The sequence below is a fragment of the Danio rerio genome, chromosome 9 (genome assembly GCF_052040795.2).
Source record: "Danio rerio strain M-AB ecotype USA chromosome 9, GRCz13ab, whole genome shotgun sequence".
Lineage (NCBI taxonomy): Eukaryota > Metazoa > Chordata > Actinopteri > Cypriniformes > Danionidae > Danio > Danio rerio.
The window spans coordinates 38,487,045-38,509,711 of record NC_141029.1 but is presented as its reverse complement, the minus strand read 5'-3'; the positions used below and the strand labels follow the sequence as shown (position 1 = coordinate 38,509,711).

Here is a 22,667-nt window from a genome sequence, read left to right as displayed (position 1 = left end):
TAATATATATATATATATATATATATATATATATATATATATATATATATATATATATATATATATATATATATATATATATATATATATATACACACACACACACACACACACACACACACACACACACATATATATATATATATATATATATATATATATATATATATATATATATATATATATATATATATATATATTCTTTTATGTTGATCAATCCTTGGTTGAACACAAAAGAAAACATATTGAAGAATGCTTGTTGCTGACACGCATCTACTCCCATAGTAGGACGGAAAATCATATAGAAGGTAATGGGTCCCAGCAACCAGCGTTTTCCAAAATATATTCTTTTGTGTTCAATAGAAGAAAGAAACAGGTGAAGACAATTCTTATTCTTAAGTGAACTATCCCTTTTAAGTAACTCCCATAATTCACACAAAGCACAATAGGGTTAGAAAAACAGTGGGTAAGTCTATTTAAATACTTAAATTTTCCATAAATAGCTCAAACTGTCTGAGGCAAAGGTTCAGTCATGCATTGAAATACAGAAAGCTTTCTTTCTTACCAAGAGGTGAGCCAGTGCACGTGCCTCCGTTTAAGCAGTAATCTGCACAATGGTTGACTTCACAGCGTTCCCCAGAGAAATTGGGCCAGCAGTAACAGCGCCAGTCTCCTTTTTCGTTGGCCATGCAGCGTCCTCCATTCTCACAGGCAGGTCGGCACAGCTCACCTTTATCATTTTGAAATAATATGTATTATTCCATATATATATATATAACTTATTATTTCTATTTCTATAACTATTTCAGAACCCCCACAATTAATAAAAAACTACTGGCTTAGCAAAGAACAAAGGAAAGTTATCAGCCCAACAGTGAAGTAAGGCTTCAGACCTGAGACAATGGGGTCAATACAAGAGCCATTGACCAAGGTCTTCCCCTCTGGACAAGTGCAGCTGGCCCCGGTTGGATTGAGCAAGCACATAAATTCACAGGTCATCCGTAGACAGGGGTTGGCCACTGAATATAAAACAGATAAAGTGGACTTTTAACTTGGAAAGTACAATAACATTTGCAACAATATATGCTGAACCTATAAAAATATAGTTAAATAGCTAAGAAATAGTTGTCATGCTGTTGCAACACATTGATCTTTACCATGTACCATTTTCAATTACCAGAAAAAAAAGACTTCTTCCAAACTTATACAAAAATATATTTTTGAAAGTAGAGTCTTCGTTTATATGACAAACCAACCTTTCATAAAGCAGTAGACGAGGTCAAATAAATCATGCATCACAAAATTGCATTCTCTTAATAATCAATTATAGTATAAGATAACATGACCTGATTTGACTAACACTGGCCTAAAATGCTTAGACACTTAGACTAAAACAGGAGAAGTTGCAAAATGTAATAAAAATATAATAAATTAATAAAAAAACCTTTAAATTACATCGAAAGGAATAAAACACAAAACAAACAAAACATCTGACACATGACTAAAACTGACTAAAACAAAAAAGCTAAAAAAAAACAAACGTCTGGACTAAACAAAAAACAAACAAACAAACATCTGACGCTAGACAAAAAAGCAAAGGAAATCGAAACAAAACAAAACATCTGATACAGGACTAAAAAAGAGCATTTATCGCATGACTAAAACAAAGGATAAAAAACAGAAAAGCAAAGTAGAACAAAGCAAAATAAAACAAAACAGAGCAAAATAAAGCAAAGCAAAAGATCTGACACAAACTAAAACTAAAGAAAAAAACATTTGGCACAAGACTAAAACTAACACAAAAAATGAAAACCAATACAAAGCAAAGCAAGGCAAAACTTCTTACACAAGACTAAAACTAAAGAAAAAAAAACATTAACATATAATTAAATAAAAAAACAACAACAAAACATTTGACACAAGATTAAAACAAAACAAAACATTTGACACTTAATTAAAACAAAACAAAAAACAAAATATTTGACACAGGATTAAAACAAAAAGCAAAAAGCAAAACATTTGACACAGGATTAAAACAAAATAAAACAAAACAAAACATTTGACACAGGATTAAAACAAAACTAAACAAAAAACAAAATGAAACAAAACAAAATTAAACATTTGACAGAGGACTAAAACAAAATAAAACAAAGCAAAAAACAAAACTTTTGACAGACGATTAAAACAAAACGTGAAACAAAAAAAAAACAAGGGGTTATTGATATAAAGCCTTACTATACTTGAAAATCAAGTATATAATGTTTGATGATCAACATACTCTAATATTTGATGATCAACATACTCGAACGCTTAAGCCCTGTATTTCACTCTGCATTTGTTAAAATATGGCTTCAGGGTCTATTTTGTACTCTCTTCATAAAAAGTGCCATCTACAATCATTTCAGTTTAGCCATTGAACTGGAGGCTTAAAAGTAGCAGATCCGAAAGTTGCATTTCAAAGATGTGGGGAACATCTGTATCAATTTTCAGTGTTTTGTGTGAGGACATCAAACCTAAACTTTTAGCTTTTGCTGGCAGTGCACAAGTCTCTCCAGCAGGCTAGATCTCTGACTTTAATGAGTCAGTGGGGACTGGTTGGGCTGCCCCTCACAACAAACCCACCAGAAGAGAAAGATCTTTTGAGGTTGTGAGGTCATTAACACTACCAGATAACAAACAGAAAACCAAGACCAACAGCAGAGGAGGCCAGCTTTAAAGAAGATGGCATATTAGAGAGCTAACCCACGTGGAGGCCATAAATACGATGCATAAGGGAAGGCGAATTAAATGAGTGTTTCATTACTGTTGAGCTGTACTCATTTTTGAAGAGTGTTATTTGTATAAATGAGGTGCACAGAACGATAATGAAGAAAACATATGGTCGCCGTAGGTGAACAATGCATGCATTTCTATGCTCCAACAAACTGCAAACATAAACTCAAAAGCAACAGTTATTTACAGACAATTGAACAGAGATTATGGCTTTCACTTTGGACATACAAACAGGAGACTATAACAATCTAAACAAATACCAAGCGCTGAAGCATATTACTCTGACCTTCAAAACACTGCAAAAGAATTTTCTTTTTGAAACAGCAAACCTGAATCTATAAAAAACATCTCTTAGGATCCATAAAATTAACCCTAAATCTATAAGACCTATTTCATCACTCTCCATATGTGAGAAAAAAAGGAGGAAAAGCCTAAATGGAAAACATTATCCTACCATCTTGCTGTTTGAAACGATGAGAGATCAGGACATTCGTCGTTTTTTCAATCCCAAGATCAAGCGGTTCGATTGGTCTTTTGCCATATTTGTGTATTCTGAAAACTTCATTTTTCAGGCCTGTTCCATAAATGTGATCTTCAAAAATGTCTATTCTGTATGGTTGGGATATTCCTGTGTGAGGAAAACACATTAGGCTAAACTGAATCTTACATAAAACAGTTCAATAGTTAGCGATTTCAGGCATACAAGATACATGAATGGAGCAAAATGCTATCAGATTTCCTTTCAATTGTTCTTCTCACCTTGCTTGCCATCGATTACCACCAATGTGTCCGAGCCATCGAAACGGACACTGCCAATGACAGAGAGCTCGGCATCGGCCCAATAAACACGCTGGCTGAAGTAATCAATCGCCAAGCCTGCAGATAAATGACGGGAAAAAGAGTTATTTTTGTAATAATATGACCTTGGGCAAACAGAATGTTGAGAAACTGTGCATAATTAACTGGGGACGCATCTAAGCAGTGTTTACACTAAAGCATTACTCTATCCAGATAAATCTATCCAGAAAAAACAAAAAAAATTATTGATCACTATACAGTTAAGGTCAGAATTATTAGCCCCCCTTAGATGTTTTTTCTTTTTGAAATATTTCCCAAATTATGTTTAACAGAGCAAGAAATGTTCAACAGTATGTCTGATATTTTTTCTTTTTCTTTTGTTTTATTTCGACTAAAATAAAAGCAGTTTTTATTTTTTTTAAAAACCATTTTAAGGTCTTTTAAGCTTTATATTTTTTGACAAACCATCATTATATAATAACTTGCCTAATTACCTTAATCTGCCTAGTTAACCTAATTAACCTAGTTAAGCATTTAAATGTCACTTTAAGCTGTATAGAAGTGTCTTGAAAAATATCTAGTCAAATAAATGCCCTTTCATCATGGCAAAGATAAAATAAATCAGTTATTAAAGAAATGAGTTATTAAAACTATTATGTTTAGAAATGTGCTAAAAAAAAATCTGCTGTCCGTTAAACAGAAACTGGGAAAAAAAATAAACAGGGGGGGGGGCTTATAACTGAAATGGGCTAATAATTCTGACAACTGTATGTGAGAAAATTAACAAATAGATAAATAGATAAGTGTAATATACTGTGAAATAATATGCTAAAAACCTGTTAATTGGTTAACATGTATATAATTTATTAGCTTATAATAATTTGTGGTGAAAAAACAACATTTACTAACATTCCCAGCTTGTAAACAACTTATGACAGTTAAGAGTTTAATGATATATTTTCACTTCTTTAAACGGTGTAAACAACTAACCCTGGCTTTAACATATACAACATTTTTATTATTCATTATATTTATACAATTTTTCTTATGAAAATCATTTTGAGTCAAGTGATAAAAATGCCAGGTTCCAATTTGGTTTACTCAAAAAATATTTTTGCTGCTTGTTCAAACAACTCATTTAAAATGAGTTAAATCATCACAATTCTTGAGATTTTTTGGGGTCAAATTATTTGTCTCAATCCATTTAAATAAGCACTTAATCAACTTAATCAATTTGTGTTAGGACAACATAAAATAATTGCGTGGAACCCAGCATTTTTTTTTTTTTACAGTGAACAAATAATTGTTTTTTTTATCTTTAAAACACCCATGATGTTCTCATAAGTCAGAGCTAGTCACTAGCTGTTCCACAACCGATCTCTATCCACTTTATATAACACTATATTCAGTATTTGTTAGTGATGTCTTAATTTAGAGTGATTGACTATATTTACATGCAGATCAGTAATCAAATTATTTGCCTTAATCTGAATTAGACAATAATATGATTGTGTTTACATGAGTTGCTTTTTGAATGCTTCTTTTATGTTTGTGTTTTACATGTTATAGCACACATATTGATTATTGTCATTGTTTCACCACGCTATTCACATTTCCTCTGGAGTTTCATGTAACTGCTGTTCTTCAGTTTCAATTTCATGCAGGAACATTTCATTCATGCCCCCGTGATAAACTGACGTATTGGATGCGGGTATGGATTAAGAACTGCTGGAAGAGTGTTGTTGATACTGGATGGAATTTGATACTGCACACAGAATGTAAGAAAGAACCCTCTGTATTTCACTGCATTTGTGTCTGTGGTCTTTACTGGCTCGATAGGTGCAGAGAATAGTGTCAAACAGCCATGTGATGCGGCGAAAAGCTCACATGACGATACTAGTTTGATTAAGGTGTTTACATGTTTGTAGTGCACTTCAATAATGCAACTAAAATCAGCAAACTCCACATGTCTTAATCCGATGTCTTTATTTCTATTTAGTTTGAATATAACGTTAATCAGATTAAATTAATAAAAAAAATTGCTGTTTACATGGTAGACTCGGAGTAATCAGAGTATTGTCTGAATTATTGTTTTATTGTTTTAAAAAATATAATTAAAAAGTAAATCAACGGAAAAGTCGCTGCCCTATCCAAATGCACCAGATATTTTTTTATAAACACTCTATGTTTCTGGGAATTCTGGGTGTGCTTCACACAGGTGAGTGGGTTAAACAAACCACCTGTCAAAAAACACGCTCTTTCCCTTTAGTATATTTTTAGAATAAATATAAATGTAACGGTAAATAAATACACAATGTCATATGTCAACATGTCATCCTAAAATAAAATTATTCAATGGACTTATAATTTATCCAAGGTTTTTCCAATTTTAAACATTAATTTAATTTGCTTGTTTAAATTCAGACATTATAAACTGTTTTTAATTACTTAATTAAGTAATTAATTAATTCGTTATCTTAAAATAGATTGCAAATCCAATGAATATTTTTTGTTGTTATTGTAAATGTAGTGACTAATAAAACTGTATACTGTGTATTATACTGCTGCTTTACTCTTCCATTACAATTGCCATTGTTGTTTATGAATCACCAAAGAACACCACACCAAGTAGATCATGCATCAAAATTAGGCTGATATGTACAGACAGAACATGGCAAACAAATGGTTTTTTCATTCATCCGTCTCTTGCGGGACATCAGCAAGACTGCAATATGTTTTTAAATAATATAAAATAGCATTTTATAAACAGAACCCTGCTGTTCAGGTCAATATGGTGCTAATCTGAACTTAAGTTATGCAATAAAAAACAACAACCTCTGCTTCAATGTGGACATATTCAGCACAAAAGCTTCAGATCTGTGTCCTTTAGCTCTTCCTGAAATAAACTCAGCAAAACTTTGCCCCACATTTCTTTGGAGTTTGCATTGCTTGACTCATTATATATTTCCTCTCTTGATTAAAGAGTCGGATGTTGCATTTTTGTTCCTTTTCTAGAGATGATGGATTCCTAGAGCTGCACTGGAGGCGTCATATTGGCCCCTATAAAGGAGGCCATGGTTAAATGTAGCGGTGCTTAGTGTTTCCCTGAGGAACCCGCCTGCAGGCTTACCGAAAGGCACTGCATCTAAAACATTCCCTCAAACGCGGAAATGAGGAAAGTGCTGCGATATACTGAAACAGGATATGAGACCAACAAGCTTCTACACAAATGCATTCAGGCCTTGACCTCGTCCCTTTAGAAAGAACCAAAACAACAACCTCTCATTTATCACACGAGCAGAAAAAAACAGCTGAGGACTCAAAGGAAAGAAATGGCGTTGAAATATAGTACATGCACATCAAATTGAAGAAAGCAAAAACATACCTGTGGGTCTTCTCAGTTTTTTGTCCAAAAGCACTCTACGCATGGAGCCGTCCATCGCACTCTCCTCTATGTGCGAGTGGTCACCTATTACTGACCAATACATCATCCTGAAACAGGTCAAGTTATTATTATAAAGATAAACCTTACAACAACATCCAACAATATTAATATCATTGCACTGCCCAACGATTAATTTTCAGCAAACAAGGAATGTTCTCAGAACTTTGGCTAATGTTATGACTTATTTTTAGATAAACATTATAGAAATGTTTTGAGTTCTGAGCTTGTTAATTGATTATACAGTGGAGAAAATAAGTATTGAACACATCACCATTTTTCTCAGAAAACATATTTCTAATGGTGCCACTGACTAAATTTTCCCCAGACATTGGTAACAACAAAAGAAATCCATATATGCAAAGAAAACAAATGTAATTAGGTCACAAATTAAGTTATTGCGTTTTAAATTGAAAGACGCAGGGAAAAAAAAGTGTTAAACACATGAAGAAAGAGAGGCTTAAAAAGCAGTAATAGCCCAGACAGCAGCTGAAATCTCTTAGTAGTTATTCAGCAACCCTCTGCCCTTCATCATTGTAAACTAATACCTGCTGCTTCAATCCAACATCTACATTAAAACGATGATGTAGATGAAATAAGGGTGGACATTTTAACAAGACAAATGATCCAAAACATAGCCAAGGAAACTCCCAAATGCTTTCAGAGAAAGAAATTCAAGCTGTAGAATGGCCCAACCAATCGCCTGACTTAAATCCAATAGAAAATACAAATTAAAGATCAGATTTGATAGACGAGACCCACAGAACCATCAAGATTGTTACACTCTGTTGAAGTCTGTGAAAAACTCACACCTGAGCAATTCATGTGACTCATTCTCCATATGAGAGGCATCTTTAAGCGGCCAACACTAAAACAGGCTTTTATATAAAGTATTAAATACGTGATTCAGTACTTTCTCCTTGTGTCATTTTATTTTTATTGCACATAACAAATTTTTCTGAAAATTTTGTTTTGCTTTGTATTATTTTTATGTTTGTATTGTTTGGGTTTTTACCAAAATCTGGTTCAATTCCATGCCAACAGCTCCTTTAAAAATTGTATTTCCAGGAAAAAAAAAAAAACATGACATGTTCAATGCTTATTTTCCCCGCTGTATATGCTGTATTATGCCCATCTGTATGTAATAAATCAATTAATTTTCAAAACAACCATACTCAATAGGGTAATTTGTACAACTAAATTACTAAACTAGAAATATATTTGTGAGATACTACATCAGTGATTTATGTGCACACTGTAGTTTGCAATAAGCTTGAAACAAATTGTTTATGTAGCTACAACCAACAACTACATGTGTAGTTGTATATTTTCCAGTCTTTTTAGTAGAAATCTGAAGTAAACAAAAAAACAAAGCTATCTAAATTGTGTTAATTAACCTTTTTCTGAAAGATTTTTGTTGCATATTTGTCTAATGCTTTACATGGTTGTAGATATATTAGAATTGTTGGAGCACATATACTGTAGAGCAAAGGTAGTTTTCATAATTTTTACAAAATGTTACAATTGAATGTTCTCTTAACAAGAAATAAATCACACACACTCACATTACTGTCATATCATTGCATAAATATTATTACTATACAGAATTCTCAGAAATCAATGTACAGTGGTCCCTCGCAAACACAGTTTACTTTTGCGGTTTTGCAGTTTCACAGACTTTTTTAGTGCAATTTGACGTTTTTATTTTTATTTTTTAACAGAGCACTGTGTTCTGCCTCTGATTGGCTCTAGACCATTGTCAATCAATCTCCTTTGTGTCTCCTGTACAGTACAGAATGCATTTAGCTTGCTTGCTATTCCCCCTTGATTTTTGGTTTTATTCTATAATACTGGACTTATTTTTCTACGAAAGTTTAAACTTTGTGAATGTTTAAATAAGATAAAAGTGTGAAAATGATAATGCCTGTCTGAGAAAAGTGTATAAAGTGTGTAGTGAGGGATTTTACAGCCTTAAAACATCTATAATAATTGTAAAAAATAATGCTGATGACTTTGTGGATTTCACCTATTTCGAGTTATTTTTAGAACGTAACTCGCGAGAATAACGAGGGACCACTGTAACATCAAAAATCAACAAGCATCAGCAAAAATCAACAAAAATCCATAATTTCAATGTAAAACACCTTGTAATAGACGTTAAATGTGTAAATATCGCTTTAAACTCACCATATAAATAATGAAATGAAAATAAACCCAAATAGTATGAAATCATGCTTTTACCCTTTGACTGGATTGACAGCAATGGCGTAAGGCTCTCCTGCAATGTCGGTTATCAGACGGGTGCAGTTGGGTCCCTTGAGCTGCCCCACATTAATAGAGTATCTAAGTTTGGTCCAGTGAGCTGTGTAATAACTGAACCAGTGCATCCTAGAGTGGTCAGTCCAGTAGATATTTCCAGTCACCCAGTCAGCAGACACATCTCTGGGTCTGCGGAAGTCTGGACACTGCAAAAGTCAGCCAGATAACAAGCTGAATCCCATGTGGGCCACGGCATCAGAGGATATTTAAGATTATGAGGATGATAACATGTTTAGGAGAACATCATTCAAATAAAGCATGGCACATTTTTTTCAAAGACTATTTTTAGGGGCAGAAGAAGTTATAGTAGGTTTGGACTAAAAATAATAAATGATATTTAAGGTGAGACACTGCAGGCAATTTTTTTTTATCATTCGTTGATCTAAAAAACAGTACACTGTAAAAAAAAATGTTTAGTTGATTTTACTTTAGGAAAGTGAGTAAATGAACTATGTGCACAATTAAAAAAAAAAAAAAAACGTTCTAAAGTTTAAGTTACAATGGAATTATTTACTTTTTTAACCCTTTAACTACCCTACCAAGAAAAAAATGGATTATTACATTTTTTTTACTCCTTATGGCGCTAGTTAACACACTCTCTACCAAATGGTTGATTTGTCGGATTATGATTAAAGTACCGGAATGAATACATATACAGTGCGTGAACCTTAAAAATGACCATTACTGCCTTGCCCCGCTGCCGCTCTAAAGGAGTAAGAAGAAGGTGTTTTTAGGTATGACCGCAGTTTGCGACTATACTATCAAGATGGCACAAAGGGACAGTATGCGAATAGACAGAAATAGCCCATACAGTAGCTGTAAATACTATGCTATTTGCAAATAAAAATGAAGCAAAGCATTATAATTCCTTCATTAATCATAATAACTTGTTAACAAGCTTTAACATCATTGTAAACGTGTTAAGTGCAATGAGGAATTATTTTGGAAAGTAGAATTAAAGAAAAAAAGACAACTAAAATGAAAGTACAAACACATATACAAATAAGTAAGCCTAAATAAATAAATAAATAAATAAATAAATAAATAAATAAATCAGTGTTTAAGCCTAAATATAGAAAGATGTACAGTGTTATTTTAAAGTGATAGGGCTAAGACAGTCAATAAATAAGCTTTTTCATTTACATTTTCATTTACAGTTTTAATTTACATTTTCGTTGTTGATCATACTAAAATGAATGCTTCAGTTAGAATCAGAGGTATTATTTAAAACATAAACCTGCATTTTTAATGACGGATGTGGGTGTCACAAAATACTTTTTAAACCAATGTTTATTATTATTATTAATATCATTATCATTATTATTATTATTATTATTATTATCATTATTATTATTATTATTATTATTATTTGAACAACACTTAGAAGAAAGAAAGATAGAAATTGAAATCTATTTATTACACCACCTTACTATGAAAACGTAATACTATGAAAAATCTAAAAAAATATAAAGTGTATATAAACCTTTATTTTTTGAAGTATGCCATAAAATATTTCAGTTTCTCATTTAACACTCCTTCTTGTTTTTTGTTTTTTGTTTTTACAATAAAACCAAAATCAAGTGTAGTAGTGCAACAGGATTATGTTTGTTTGACTTTTGTAAATCAACAACGGAGAGTGTGTAAACCATTATTTAAAACAGTCATTCTTTAAATTACTTTAACAGTCATTATTTAAAAGTCAAAACATGGTCAACCGTTTGGTAGAGCGACAGTCAAGGGTCAAAGTAAAATCAACTTATCACTTTTTAAAGCAATTCATTTACTCACTTTGCAAAAAAATCCAAATCCAAAATTCACAGATTTTTTTATTTAATTTTTTTTCTGTAAGGAGCTACAAAAGCAAGCATCACTTACAGACCAAACTTCATAATTGTATTCAAATCTTTTTTTCTGAAGGTTTGTATAGAAAATATGTCCATATATATTTGACTGATTATATACACAACCCTTTCCTTCTGGCTGTTCACAGTGTTTTATGAATTATGGAGTAATAAAAAAGAAAATCCAAAATCACTTTTTGAGTCTAATACAGTATGTCCAAAAAGCAGATACATTTTTTTTTTCAGGTTAGTACATATGTAATGCTTCTTTTTTATTTTTTATAAAAAAAATTTAAATCACTTTTTAAAGTTTTTTTTTTTTTTTTTTACTTTAATGAATAGAACAGAGTAGAAATTTGACAGAAAATAATGGTGAGCAGAGAGAGGGGAAGGATCAGGAGCTGGCAATCAAACTCAGATTGAACACATTGGTGCTATATGTTGATGCACTTAACCAGGCTTCACTAGCCTATTGGCACTGACTGTAATGCTTCTTTTGAATATTTAAACCAACCATTTTAGAAAATAAAGTCTGCAATTCCTAATGTAATTGATCAAATGGGAAAATATGGTGATAGACCTTTTTATTTTCATTTTTAACCTATTTACCTGCAGTGTCTAGCCTTAATGTTTTATGCAAACAAACCAACAAACACATTACAGGGAAAAAGATCAATATATCATGATCTTCCCTCTGATTATATATCACATATAGATTATATACTGTATCAAGATCAATATAATGTATCTGACATTTGCATTTATAAAATAGTTAAACAATATCAAGTTTTTTTTTTCCAAAAATTGCATAAGTAATAAAAGAAAAGTGTACACATACCAACATAGAAGCAGAGAGAATGTTTACTGTATGTCTCAGTCATTACATTTACTTTTTAATTAAATCTATCTTGAAAAAACATCCAAAGCATTTCCTGTCAAATATGATGGTATGCTTCACACAAGACTCAGGATACTTACTATGATGCCAACATTTGTTTTAGTTTGACTCCTGTTTAGGATGTCTTTGTAAAAAAGTCCACCGGGATTAAATTGAGTAGCCCAGATAAACTTTTGTTGGTGAAACAGAGCATCCATCCCAATAATGCGGGCATTTTCCTCGATGCGAGCATGTACTTTGTGTCCATGGCTCTGGTTAAATGGATACACAAAACTTCGGATTTCAGTGTCATTAGCTATGTAGAGCACTCGATCTTCTGGTCCTGCCCGTTGAGTTATTAATATGCAAAAAAAATGAAAAGTGGCTAAATTCCATTTAGGGTTTGAGACAACAGTTTGACAATTACAGATGCAGATAAATCATTCAACACAGCAATATGCATTTTAATCAATCAATCAATAATCAGCACTACTGGATGTAAGAAAAGACAATGCACAGTTCTTAAACACAATTATGAATATAAATGTACAATATATAATCTAGTACAATAATTTTCTATGCACTGACTGCTAACTCAATGTATGAATAGATCTACAACTTTAAAGGAACACTCAACTTTTTTAGACTTAAAAAGAGTCCAAAAAAATCCCCTAGACTTAGTTGAGTTTAACAATTTTTTTTATTCCAGGCGCAATGGTGGCTTAGTGGTTAGCACTGTTGTCTCACAGCCAGAAAGTCGCTGGTTCGATTCCTGGCTGTGCCAGTTGGCATTTCTGTATGAAGTTTGCATGTCCCCGTGTTTGTTTGGGTTTCCAGGTGCTTCGATTTCCCCCACAGTCCAAAGACATGCAGTATAAGTGAATTAGATGAACGAAATTGGCCATAGTGTATGAGTTTGTGTGTGATACAGTGTATGGGTGTTTCCCAGTACTGGGAAACCTGGAAGGGCATTTAATGCGTAAAACATATCCCGAAATAGTTGGCGATTCATTTCACTGTGTTAAACACTGATAAATAACTAAGCCATAGAAAAATGAATGAATGATTTATTTACTTTTTAAATCTATTCAGCCGATGTCTGGATTTGGTAGAGCCACTTTTAGCTTAGCTTAGCATAAATCATTATATCGGATTAGACCATTAGCATCTCGATCAAAAATTAACAACAAAAAAGGTTGATAATTTACCTATTTAAAGCTTGACTCTTCTGTAGTTACATCTTGCACTAAGACTGACAAAAAAATAAAAAAAGTTGCCTATTTTCTAGGCTGATATTTCACAGAACTATACTTTCATTCCGGCGTAATAATCATGGAATTTTGCAGCTGTAGCATAACTGCAGCAGGTGCAATTTTATCACACATCTCCTGAAAATTGGCACAGAGAAATGATCAGAGAAAACTTACAAATAAAAAAAAACTTCTGTTGCTAACGGTCTAATCCAGGGATTCTCAACAGGTGGGCCTCAGCGATCCTGGAGGTGGACTGTGAGATAGCTTAAAATTAACTCTCAATATTATACAATACTTTTTTGGATTTCATTATTAGTATGCTATAATAAAATGATCAAAGTAATGCAGTTTCTCCTGTTCTCTGATTAATTACTTCAAACAGCTCCATGATCGCATCTGCAACTACACACAAGTCTGTTCATTCAAAAACCATGCTTGAAGTGAACGTTTCTCTTTGTGTATTTGTGTGTAACCTATTTAATACATCCGCATAGTTGTCCAAATGAATGTCCTGTGAGTGTTTTATAACACATGCGCGCCCATACAGAAGAATCTAGCGAGGCGTGTTTCTACCATAGATGGTAAAAAAAACCTGCATATGAGCTTCAGACGCGCTCTGGCGGAGCTGTTCACTGTTCCTGTCAGCAAGCTCCCAATAATATCCAGCTGCAAACTCACCTGCCATCATATTGACACGTTTCAACAGATTTGGGGTGTTTTACTGTATTTTACATTTGTCTGTATGTTTTTGAAAAGTAGACGTTTAATAGTAGATATTCAGACAGTCCAGTTTAAAGCAGAAGCTGGTCTTTTGCAATCTTCCTGTTGACCTGTGGTTCCATGTTAATAAACAAAGGTTTAAATAAGCATTTCATACAAATCTTTTAGAGAAAATGTCAGACAGGTGGGCTTTCAAAAATTAATGGGAGAAAAAAGTAGGCCCTGAAGTGAAAAAGGTTGAGAATCCCTGGTCTAATCCAATTCATTGATTTATGCTAAGCTAAGCTAAAAGTGCTCCCGCCAGACCGGGAGATCAGCTGAATAGATTAAAAAAATGGTAAAACTCAACTGTTTAAATCTAGGGGACTTATGAAATGAGCCAATTTCCCAAAAAAAGTGGAGTGTTCCTTTAAGTGATTCAAAGTCTAAAATAAAATGTCACAGTGAAGGCAAAGGTTAAGTCGATAGAAAATATAGATCCTTACCTTTTGCTATGCAGCTACCATTCATATCCTTATAATTTTTGTCACATGTACATTTGTATGATCCTTTTGTGTTTGTGCAATAGTGAGAGCAAGTGCCAAAATAAAGACACTCATTGATTTCTGCAAAAAAAGAAAACAAAAGTTAGATTTCAAGGAATAATGCTTTCTGGAAAATCATTTTTTGGCAGTTTAGACTGTGTGATGTTCTCTATGAGGCTTTTTTTTCCACATGCTGAGTGCTTGGAAATAAAATGTCAGATGTGGTCTGCTCACTGCATCTCATTGATCTTTATTCCCAGCAAAAAACACTATATATGTGAATGCACAATCCTATTCCTGGAAATGTTCTATTAAATGCAAAGCGTTTTCAGTAGGTTATGCTTTTTTGGGAGCTTAAGCTTAACTTTGGCCTCCGGTTTAGTCTTAGCACACGGAGAGGAAAACACTGATCCATGGCTAATTTTTTATCCTTGAAAAAAAAAATGTAGTTACTTCTAACCAGCTGTGAACCAGTATACACAGTATGCACACATACAAGTACACGATTTATGTATCTCAAAAAAAGATACAGACATGTGAAAGGACAGTATTTACAGCAAAAAAAGGTAGAAGTGAAAGTGTGCAATTTCTGAAATGCTAGCAATCAGAAGGGCCAGAATAATTACTGTTTTTAAACTAGTGTCAAATAAACCATGTTTGGACAAATAGGTCCAAGTTTAGTTCACTGGTTAAGTCAATTGTTGAAGATATTTTTAGTATTTGTCCAGCGGATTGATTTTTATAAGGAATATATTTTTGTAATGACATAACAATGTGCTGCTTATCATATTTTAATTGAAACATTGGCTATTTTAAAAACTAATATTTTATTGATTCAATACATTAGATCTAATATCAAAACACTTCAGTTATAAAAATACAAAAACTAAATAAATATTAAAATACCAAAAATAATATAAATAATTAATTACTAAAAAAAAAAAAAAAAAAAAAAACAGTATTAATGCAGACACTTTTCTCCTTGCCAATTTAATTTTGTGATGTTTGGGAGCAATTTAATTTAAAAATGGATATGAAGGTATAAGACTAAATATAGGTATACTATTATTACATCAAAACTATGTTAAACAAAACAACCCACTGTTCCCCAAGTCCCCAAATCAGTCAATTAATTTTGCATGACCCTAATAAAAAAGGAGTTATTTCATATATACTCTTCCGGTTAACAAACACAGCAACTTTAGATTACCTAAAATCCTCCTGGGAGAAAGACTTAGATGTTAAAATTACTGATGAACAATGGGAGCTAGCCCTTGAACAGATCCACAGATCATCAGTATGTGCAAGGCAATTTATACAATTATACAATTTTAAATAATAAATTGTTTGCATTGGTCCAAGCAAAAACTTAGTAAGATATTTCCCAAAGTGGACCCCACATGTGATTGATGTGGACTAGAGCCAGTATCACTGGCTTATATGTTTTGATAGCTGCCCAAAATTATCATCTTAGTGGGAAAATATTTTTCTAACACTCTAACGAATATGTCATAAACTGATAGATCCAGATCCCCTTATTGCAGTTGTAGGCATTACAGATTTTAAGATGGCTAAAAACAGCACAGAACAAAATATAGTTCCATTTGTCAGACTACTAGCAGGGAGGTTAATATTATTAAACTGGAGTCAGAAAGCTGCTCTTACATATATACATCTGATGAGGGATGTAATGAAACATTTGGAATGGGAGAAAATCAGATTCTCCCTAAAAAAAGAAAGAAGACAATTCAGTTTCTGTTTTTTGGAATGCCAATTTAATTCGGCACATTTTAATGTGGTGCATTGTCAGCCAATTTACTTCTAACACTAGCCGAGTGATTGTTGCAATGGAGAAAGTCACACGTGGATTGCATTTCCGTTTGAAGCCGCTGGTGTCGCAGAAATTGCACATTTCACCTTTAAATTGAAAGTCTAAATTCATATTCCTCCTCAGATAAAGTGGTGAATCATATTTTTTGAATGCTAACAGACTCAGGAAAGATAGTCTGACAGTACCTTCACACTTTCTGCTTCTGAGATTTCTCTGAAAGCCAGGTTTGCAGTGGCAAATTGCATTTGTGTTTGTATGATTGCACACTGCATCCTCCCCACATGGATTCATCCTCTTTCCACATATGTCTCCATTTGAAGCTAGAAAGAGAGAGAGACAGCTTTGAAGTGACGTTCTTTATACTTACACCCCACTGTCCCAGTGCATTATGGGATTTTTTTGTTGTGTGTTTTGATGCATAGTCACAGGCAACAAATAAAATATGCATAAGACAAAATCCATATGTGCACCATGTGTCCATGTAATCCACCAAGACTGCCTTTAATCTGACAAGACTGTTTGTTTTCCACAATGCCCTCTTCTAATATTGGCACCATTGGTAAAAACGAACAAAGAAGTCTGTGAAAAAATACCATTATCGTTTAACCATTTGATCTTTTGCTCTAAATTATAACAACATAAATCTCTTATTAAGAACAAATCCTTGCAAACATAACAGTTTTATCATATATATCTGTTATCATATTGAAAACCACATGTAGAAACACTCCTCTCTCTTATGCACCTGACACTTAAACAGGCATCGTAAACACCTTTTCGACCTTTTATCCATAGGCTATCATTATTATTTCAACCGATTTTTTCTATTTATCAGAGTTGTGTCAGTATATTGTACAGTGTAAGCTCGGGCCAAAAGATTTTCTTTACAAGGAGTGCACCTAAAGAGTTAAACTCTACCTTACAAAGACTCAATAAGGAAAATGATGTTTACTATAAATGTTTCACAATCATGTTGCACTGCTTGCTTCAACATTAAATAACTCCTGCACAATATTCAACCTTAAATATCTCTTTTGCACAATATCCTTCCCAACATTGTTCAGTCTCATGTAATGCTACTTGTATAGCCTGTCTTACAGTAAGTGCATAGTTAAGTATCTTATAGTATATGTTAGTAGTTATGCATAGTTTATTTTTTAAATATTTCCTAAGTCCAGTGTTTGTATTTATGATTAATTTAAAAAGGACCGTTGTCCTGCGAGACACAACATTTCGTTCCTCTGTTTGTCCACACATGTAGTGGAATGACAATAAAGCTAGACTTGACTTGATAAGTTAAATATAGAGTTAAAGTCAAAATTATTAGCCCTTTTCCCAAATTATGATTAAAAGAGCATGGAAATTTTCACATTATCTTTTAAAATACTTTTTTTTTTTTCTGGAGAAAGTTTTGTTTCGTTTTACTTTGGCTTAAAATAAAAGTTTATTTTTTTTTACAAAAAACAAACAAACAAAAAAACAAACAAACAAACAAACAAAAAAACATTTTAAGGTATTATTTTTTAGCCCCCTTAGACGATATATATTTTTCAATTGTCTACAGAACAAACAACTTTTGTATAACAACTTGCCTAATTACACTATCTTGTCTAGTTAACCTAGTTAAGCCTTTAAATTGCACTTTAAGCTGTATACTATTCTCTTGAAAAATATCCAGTAAAATATTATGTCCTGTCATCATGGCAAAGATAAAAGAAATCAGTTATTAGAAATGATTAAACTATCATGTTAAACTGTGTTGAAAAAAATCTCTCCGTTAAACAGAAATTGGGGAAAAATATACAGAGGGGTTAATAATTTGAGTGGGCTAATATTATATAATAATCATAATTGTCACATTCAAACATCAAAAACCTTTGTCACGTTTATTTATTTATTTTATAGTTTGATGGACGAGTATTTTATATTTGAGTAGAACAGGGATGCCCAAACCTTTTCTTATAAAGAGCCAAAAAACAAACTTTATTAAGGCTAGTGGGCCTAAGGTAAATATAGTTGCCATGGGTACTTTCCGTATTTATTTAATAATATTTTAAAAATAATAAAAAACATTCAAGCTGAGCTGTTAGCGATGTGCTGCTTGCTGCCGCGCTGCGTCACACAGCGCTATGCATTTTAGAATTCTAAACATAGATTTCTAGTAGTGTATACATACCAGTGCCACAAGTCATTGCTGCAGCTACGACTCAGGATACTGTTCATATTTCTGCCCTGCTACAAAGCGGAATTAAAATAGTTTCACTTTAAATAACATGCAAATGTGTGATACTTCCAACTGTCATGTGCGCGCCGTGTTGCATTATCATGCAGCGCATCTAGTGTGCGACCCCCTTGAGACTGAAATTAGAACACAGAGCCTTGAGAATAACTTGTTTAAGACTGAATATACTATGTATTTTATGCTGATGTATTTCTAAATGGTATATATGTAAACCTTTATTAAATGCCACCTGAAATTTCCCTATTTTCTCAACCTCCTTTGTTTATGTTGAGATATTTCACTTTACAGTCCAGGAAAAAGACTTATTATTTGCCCTAAAAGTGATATTACTGAACATACACACAGGCGCCTGATAAAAATGCTCATTTTAGAGGAAAATTTCAGATGGCATTTACAGGTTTTTGAATCTAAACATGAAAAACTTCATGTGTTATAATAGGGGATTTGTATTTTTTTTTACAATTTAAACCACATCCAACCAAAAAGAGACAATTGTAAGTGTTATGAATCAACCAGGAAAAGTAGTATGTCTATCTAATAGGATGGTTTGAGCGCCCAAAAAATCTCCAAGAATGGTGAATTACAGACATTAGTGTTATAATGTTACCAGAATCAACACATATAATTAAAAACCCTCCATTCTCCTTCAAAAACAAACCCAAGTATCTTTATGTTTTGATTAATGGGATAATATTTCTTTAAAAATTAGCTAACATGTTTAGTTTTGAGAACAATATTACAGTTATAAAGAAAAAATTAAATGATTAAACAATAAGGAGTCACAGCCTTCTTTGCTCATATTCACCAAAGGTGCCAACATTTCTGCAGGGGACAGTAAACAATTTCGTAAAACATGTCATTTGGTAAACACATACAAGCCTTGCAGTCTTGTTCATCTGATCCTCCATCTCCACAGTCATCAAACAGGTCACATTGCAGTTGTGCAGGTATACATTTTCGATTACTACAGGTAAACTCTGCCTTCCCGCAGGGTTTTGGCCTAGTTGACACTGCCTCTGGATTTGGCCCCATAAGAAAGAGTGAAAAAGACAACAGCAACAATATACATTTTAATCAATACTTCAGCCAAAGAGTATTCAATCAAACTTACTGGGTGATTAATGATCACTACATATCTGGAAGACCTAGGCATAACAATAAAATCACCAAAGACTGCATTTTTTTATTTGTCAATTAAATAAAAAGTATGCCACAAAAGATGGATTTCCCATAGTGCCGGTGAGGATAACAGGATCATCAGGGACTTGTGAATGAGCCTACCGCATTCATCTTCATCTGAGTTGTCCCCACAGTTATCCACATTGTTACAGATTTGATCAAGCCGGAGACACACTCTGTCATTTCTGCAGCGGTATGGCCTTGCTGGAGGACAAGGCAGTTTAGCTTAAAAAAAAAGTCAAAGAGAGAAAGAGAACAAAATATTACAGCACATGCCTTTTTCTGCATTGTAATGCATGTGACTCTTTTTTATTCTAATAAAATTATAATATTTGCATCATTATTAATATTATTTTTGTCAAAACTTTGATACAGTATCATTCAAGAGTTAGTTTTTTTGACTGAGGATGCATTCAATTGATCATAAATGACAATAAAGAAAATTATATTTAAAATAAACGCAGTCCACTGAACATTCAAAATATCTATTCAAAAATAATTATGGTTTTTACTTTTCACATAAAAATTATGCAGCAAAAACTTCAACACAGTTAACAATAAGAGCCATTAATAATAAATGAGGACTTCTGACAATTGATAATAACTGAGAACTGAATCAGAACATTAGAGTGATTTTTAAAGGAATATGCGACTCTGAAAAATTCAGCTTTGAATCACAATACATGACATATTAGTTATTTTAAATTTAAATTTTGCATAATATTACAGTTTTTACTGTAATTTTGATTACGTAAATACAGTCTTGGTGAGAATAAGAGATTCCTCCTATGATAATATAATATAATATAATATAATATAATATAATATAATATAATATAATATAATATAATATAATATAATATAATATAATATAATATAATATACAACTTTCCCGCTTGAAACAACTAATTTCAGAGATATATTTCTGGTCATGTATTGCTTTTAATTTGCAATGCAGTCAGTGACCCCTACAAACAGACTGAGTTTAGGATCAGAAAACTCTAAAGAAACTTTCTTTTTCTTTTCTTTTTTTGCCAAGCAACAAAAGTCTTTCAGTTCTGAATCAGAGTCCAGTAGGCGAGAAACACCGCGGGTCATGCAGTTCCTCTGAGAGAGATGAATATGTACCACACATGTCGGGGTCTTCATCAGAGTTGTCTCCGCAGTCGTCTTCACCATCGCACACCCACACGTGCAGCTTACACAGCGTGTTATTGCAAATGAACTCATCAGGGCGACAGAAAAAGGCATCTGCATAAACAAAATTAAACTTTTTTTGAAACTTTAACACGTGGCTATTTTGCAAGGTTATGAAAATCTGATCTGACCACCGTGTTCCAAACTATCAAGTTACAGAAAGTCTCAGAAAAGTCATCGTTTCGCATCAAGTGTGTAAATGTATTATGAATCATCTTCATACCATGACTGCAATTTTCCTCGTCGCTGTGGTCCACACAGTCAAAGATGTCATCGCAGCGCCATCGTTTGGGAACGCAGTGAGCGTGGTTTTTGCACAGAAACTCATCCTCTCTGCACTCCTTGACACAGTCCATCTGGTGTGAGCACAATAACCAAAGCCTAAAATACTCAATTTCAAAAGAGAAACAGTTTGCTGCACTGATGAAAGTGCAGAGCATCTCTGTTTCCATGGAGCTGAACATGAATCTACCATACAAGATGCTCAAGAAAGAATGTGTCTCCAATATGGTGCACATGTTTATCCCACAGTAAATTGCAAACAATATGGCATCAAGTTTTAATTGCCTGTGCGATGCAAATATCATTAAATATAATCTTCTGGATTCAGATATGATGTCTAGCACTACTTACACCTCATCATAGATATTTACATTAGATGTCGCCTACGCTGTTGTTGTCTGTTGAAAGGAACGCGTCAATAGAGCCGCTATTTTAGTACAGGGTAGCGCTCCTTTGAAAAAAATGTGGGACCAAGGTGCAGTGGAGGACTGGCCATCCAGAGCCAGAGAAATATACACATATATACATAGATCTATGATGTCCTGAAACACACTCATACTAACAGAGGGAGCGATTCATTTGTGAATGAATCCCTGTTATAAACGACTTGTTCAATTACCTGACAATATTACAAGTTTCTAGCATTGCAGCATCTTGTTGTCATACTTCACAACATTGTTTGCGTATTTTATTCAACAAAACTATCATAAGCCTAGTATTTAGCGTGTGTTGGTGCTACTTTGCTCTATGGCCAGTGCAATAAGTGACTGTATTATCATTAATACTTGTTAAACACAAAATCATTAAAAAAAAAAAAAAAAAAAGACCTATAAAATGATCTGCCTTTATGCTTTGTTTTTTTTGTTTGCTCGTTACTACAACCAGACGCAGCACTAAAGTCCAGCAACTTCACATTCCCTACTGAAAAAAACTGCTTAAACAAGCCTAAGCTGGTTGGCTGGTTTTAGCTGGTTGACCAGCCTGGTTTTAGAGGGGTTTTGACCACTTCTAGGCTGGTTTTCAGCCATTTTAGCCTGGTCTTAGCTGGTCAGGCTGGAAAATGACCAGCTAAAACCAGCTTGACCTGGCTGAAGCTGGACATAGCTGGTTTTGGCTGGGCTTCCAGCCTGGCTAGGCTGGTCAAGCTATTTTTAGCTGGTCATCTCCCAGCCTGACCAGCTAAGACAAGGCTGGAAATGACTGAAAACTAGCCTGAAAGTGGCCAAAACCCCTTTAAAGCTGGTTTAAGCTGTTTGTTTGTTTTTTTCAGTAGGGTTGTCTTTAGTCTTGACTAATTGCGGTTAAATGACATTTGTCCTGGCAGCATTGTACAAATGTAATGGCGTTATTGACGCATACTCCTGGCCCGTATGTGATATCTAGAGTATAA

The 22,667-nt window shown here is 33.3% G+C and overlaps 1 protein-coding gene across 4 annotated transcripts in view; it reads right to left on the bottom strand.

Moving 5' to 3' along the window:
- The window catches only part of lrp1bb (low density lipoprotein receptor-related protein 1Bb), a 631,192-nt gene that overhangs the window by 33,447 nt on the left and 575,078 nt on the right, over positions 1-22,667 (bottom strand). For all 4 annotated transcript variants that reach the window (XM_087268160.1, XM_087268163.1, XM_087268161.1 and 1 more), the window contains 13 exons: positions 21,219-21,351; positions 20,927-21,049; positions 19,901-20,023; positions 19,495-19,635; positions 16,563-16,697; positions 14,508-14,627; positions 12,151-12,392; positions 9,254-9,477; positions 6,956-7,062; positions 3,532-3,648; positions 3,227-3,400; positions 894-1,019; positions 566-730 (listed from right to left, as the gene is read on the bottom strand). In XM_087268160.1, the coding sequence (XP_087124286.1) occupies positions 566-730; positions 894-1,019; positions 3,227-3,400; positions 3,532-3,648; positions 6,956-7,062; positions 9,254-9,477; positions 12,151-12,392; positions 14,508-14,627; positions 16,563-16,697; positions 19,495-19,635; positions 19,901-20,023; positions 20,927-21,049; positions 21,219-21,351 (1,930 nt within the window). The remainder of the gene's footprint in view (positions 1-565; positions 731-893; positions 1,020-3,226; positions 3,401-3,531; positions 3,649-6,955; positions 7,063-9,253; positions 9,478-12,150; positions 12,393-14,507; positions 14,628-16,562; positions 16,698-19,494; positions 19,636-19,900; positions 20,024-20,926; positions 21,050-21,218; positions 21,352-22,667) is intronic.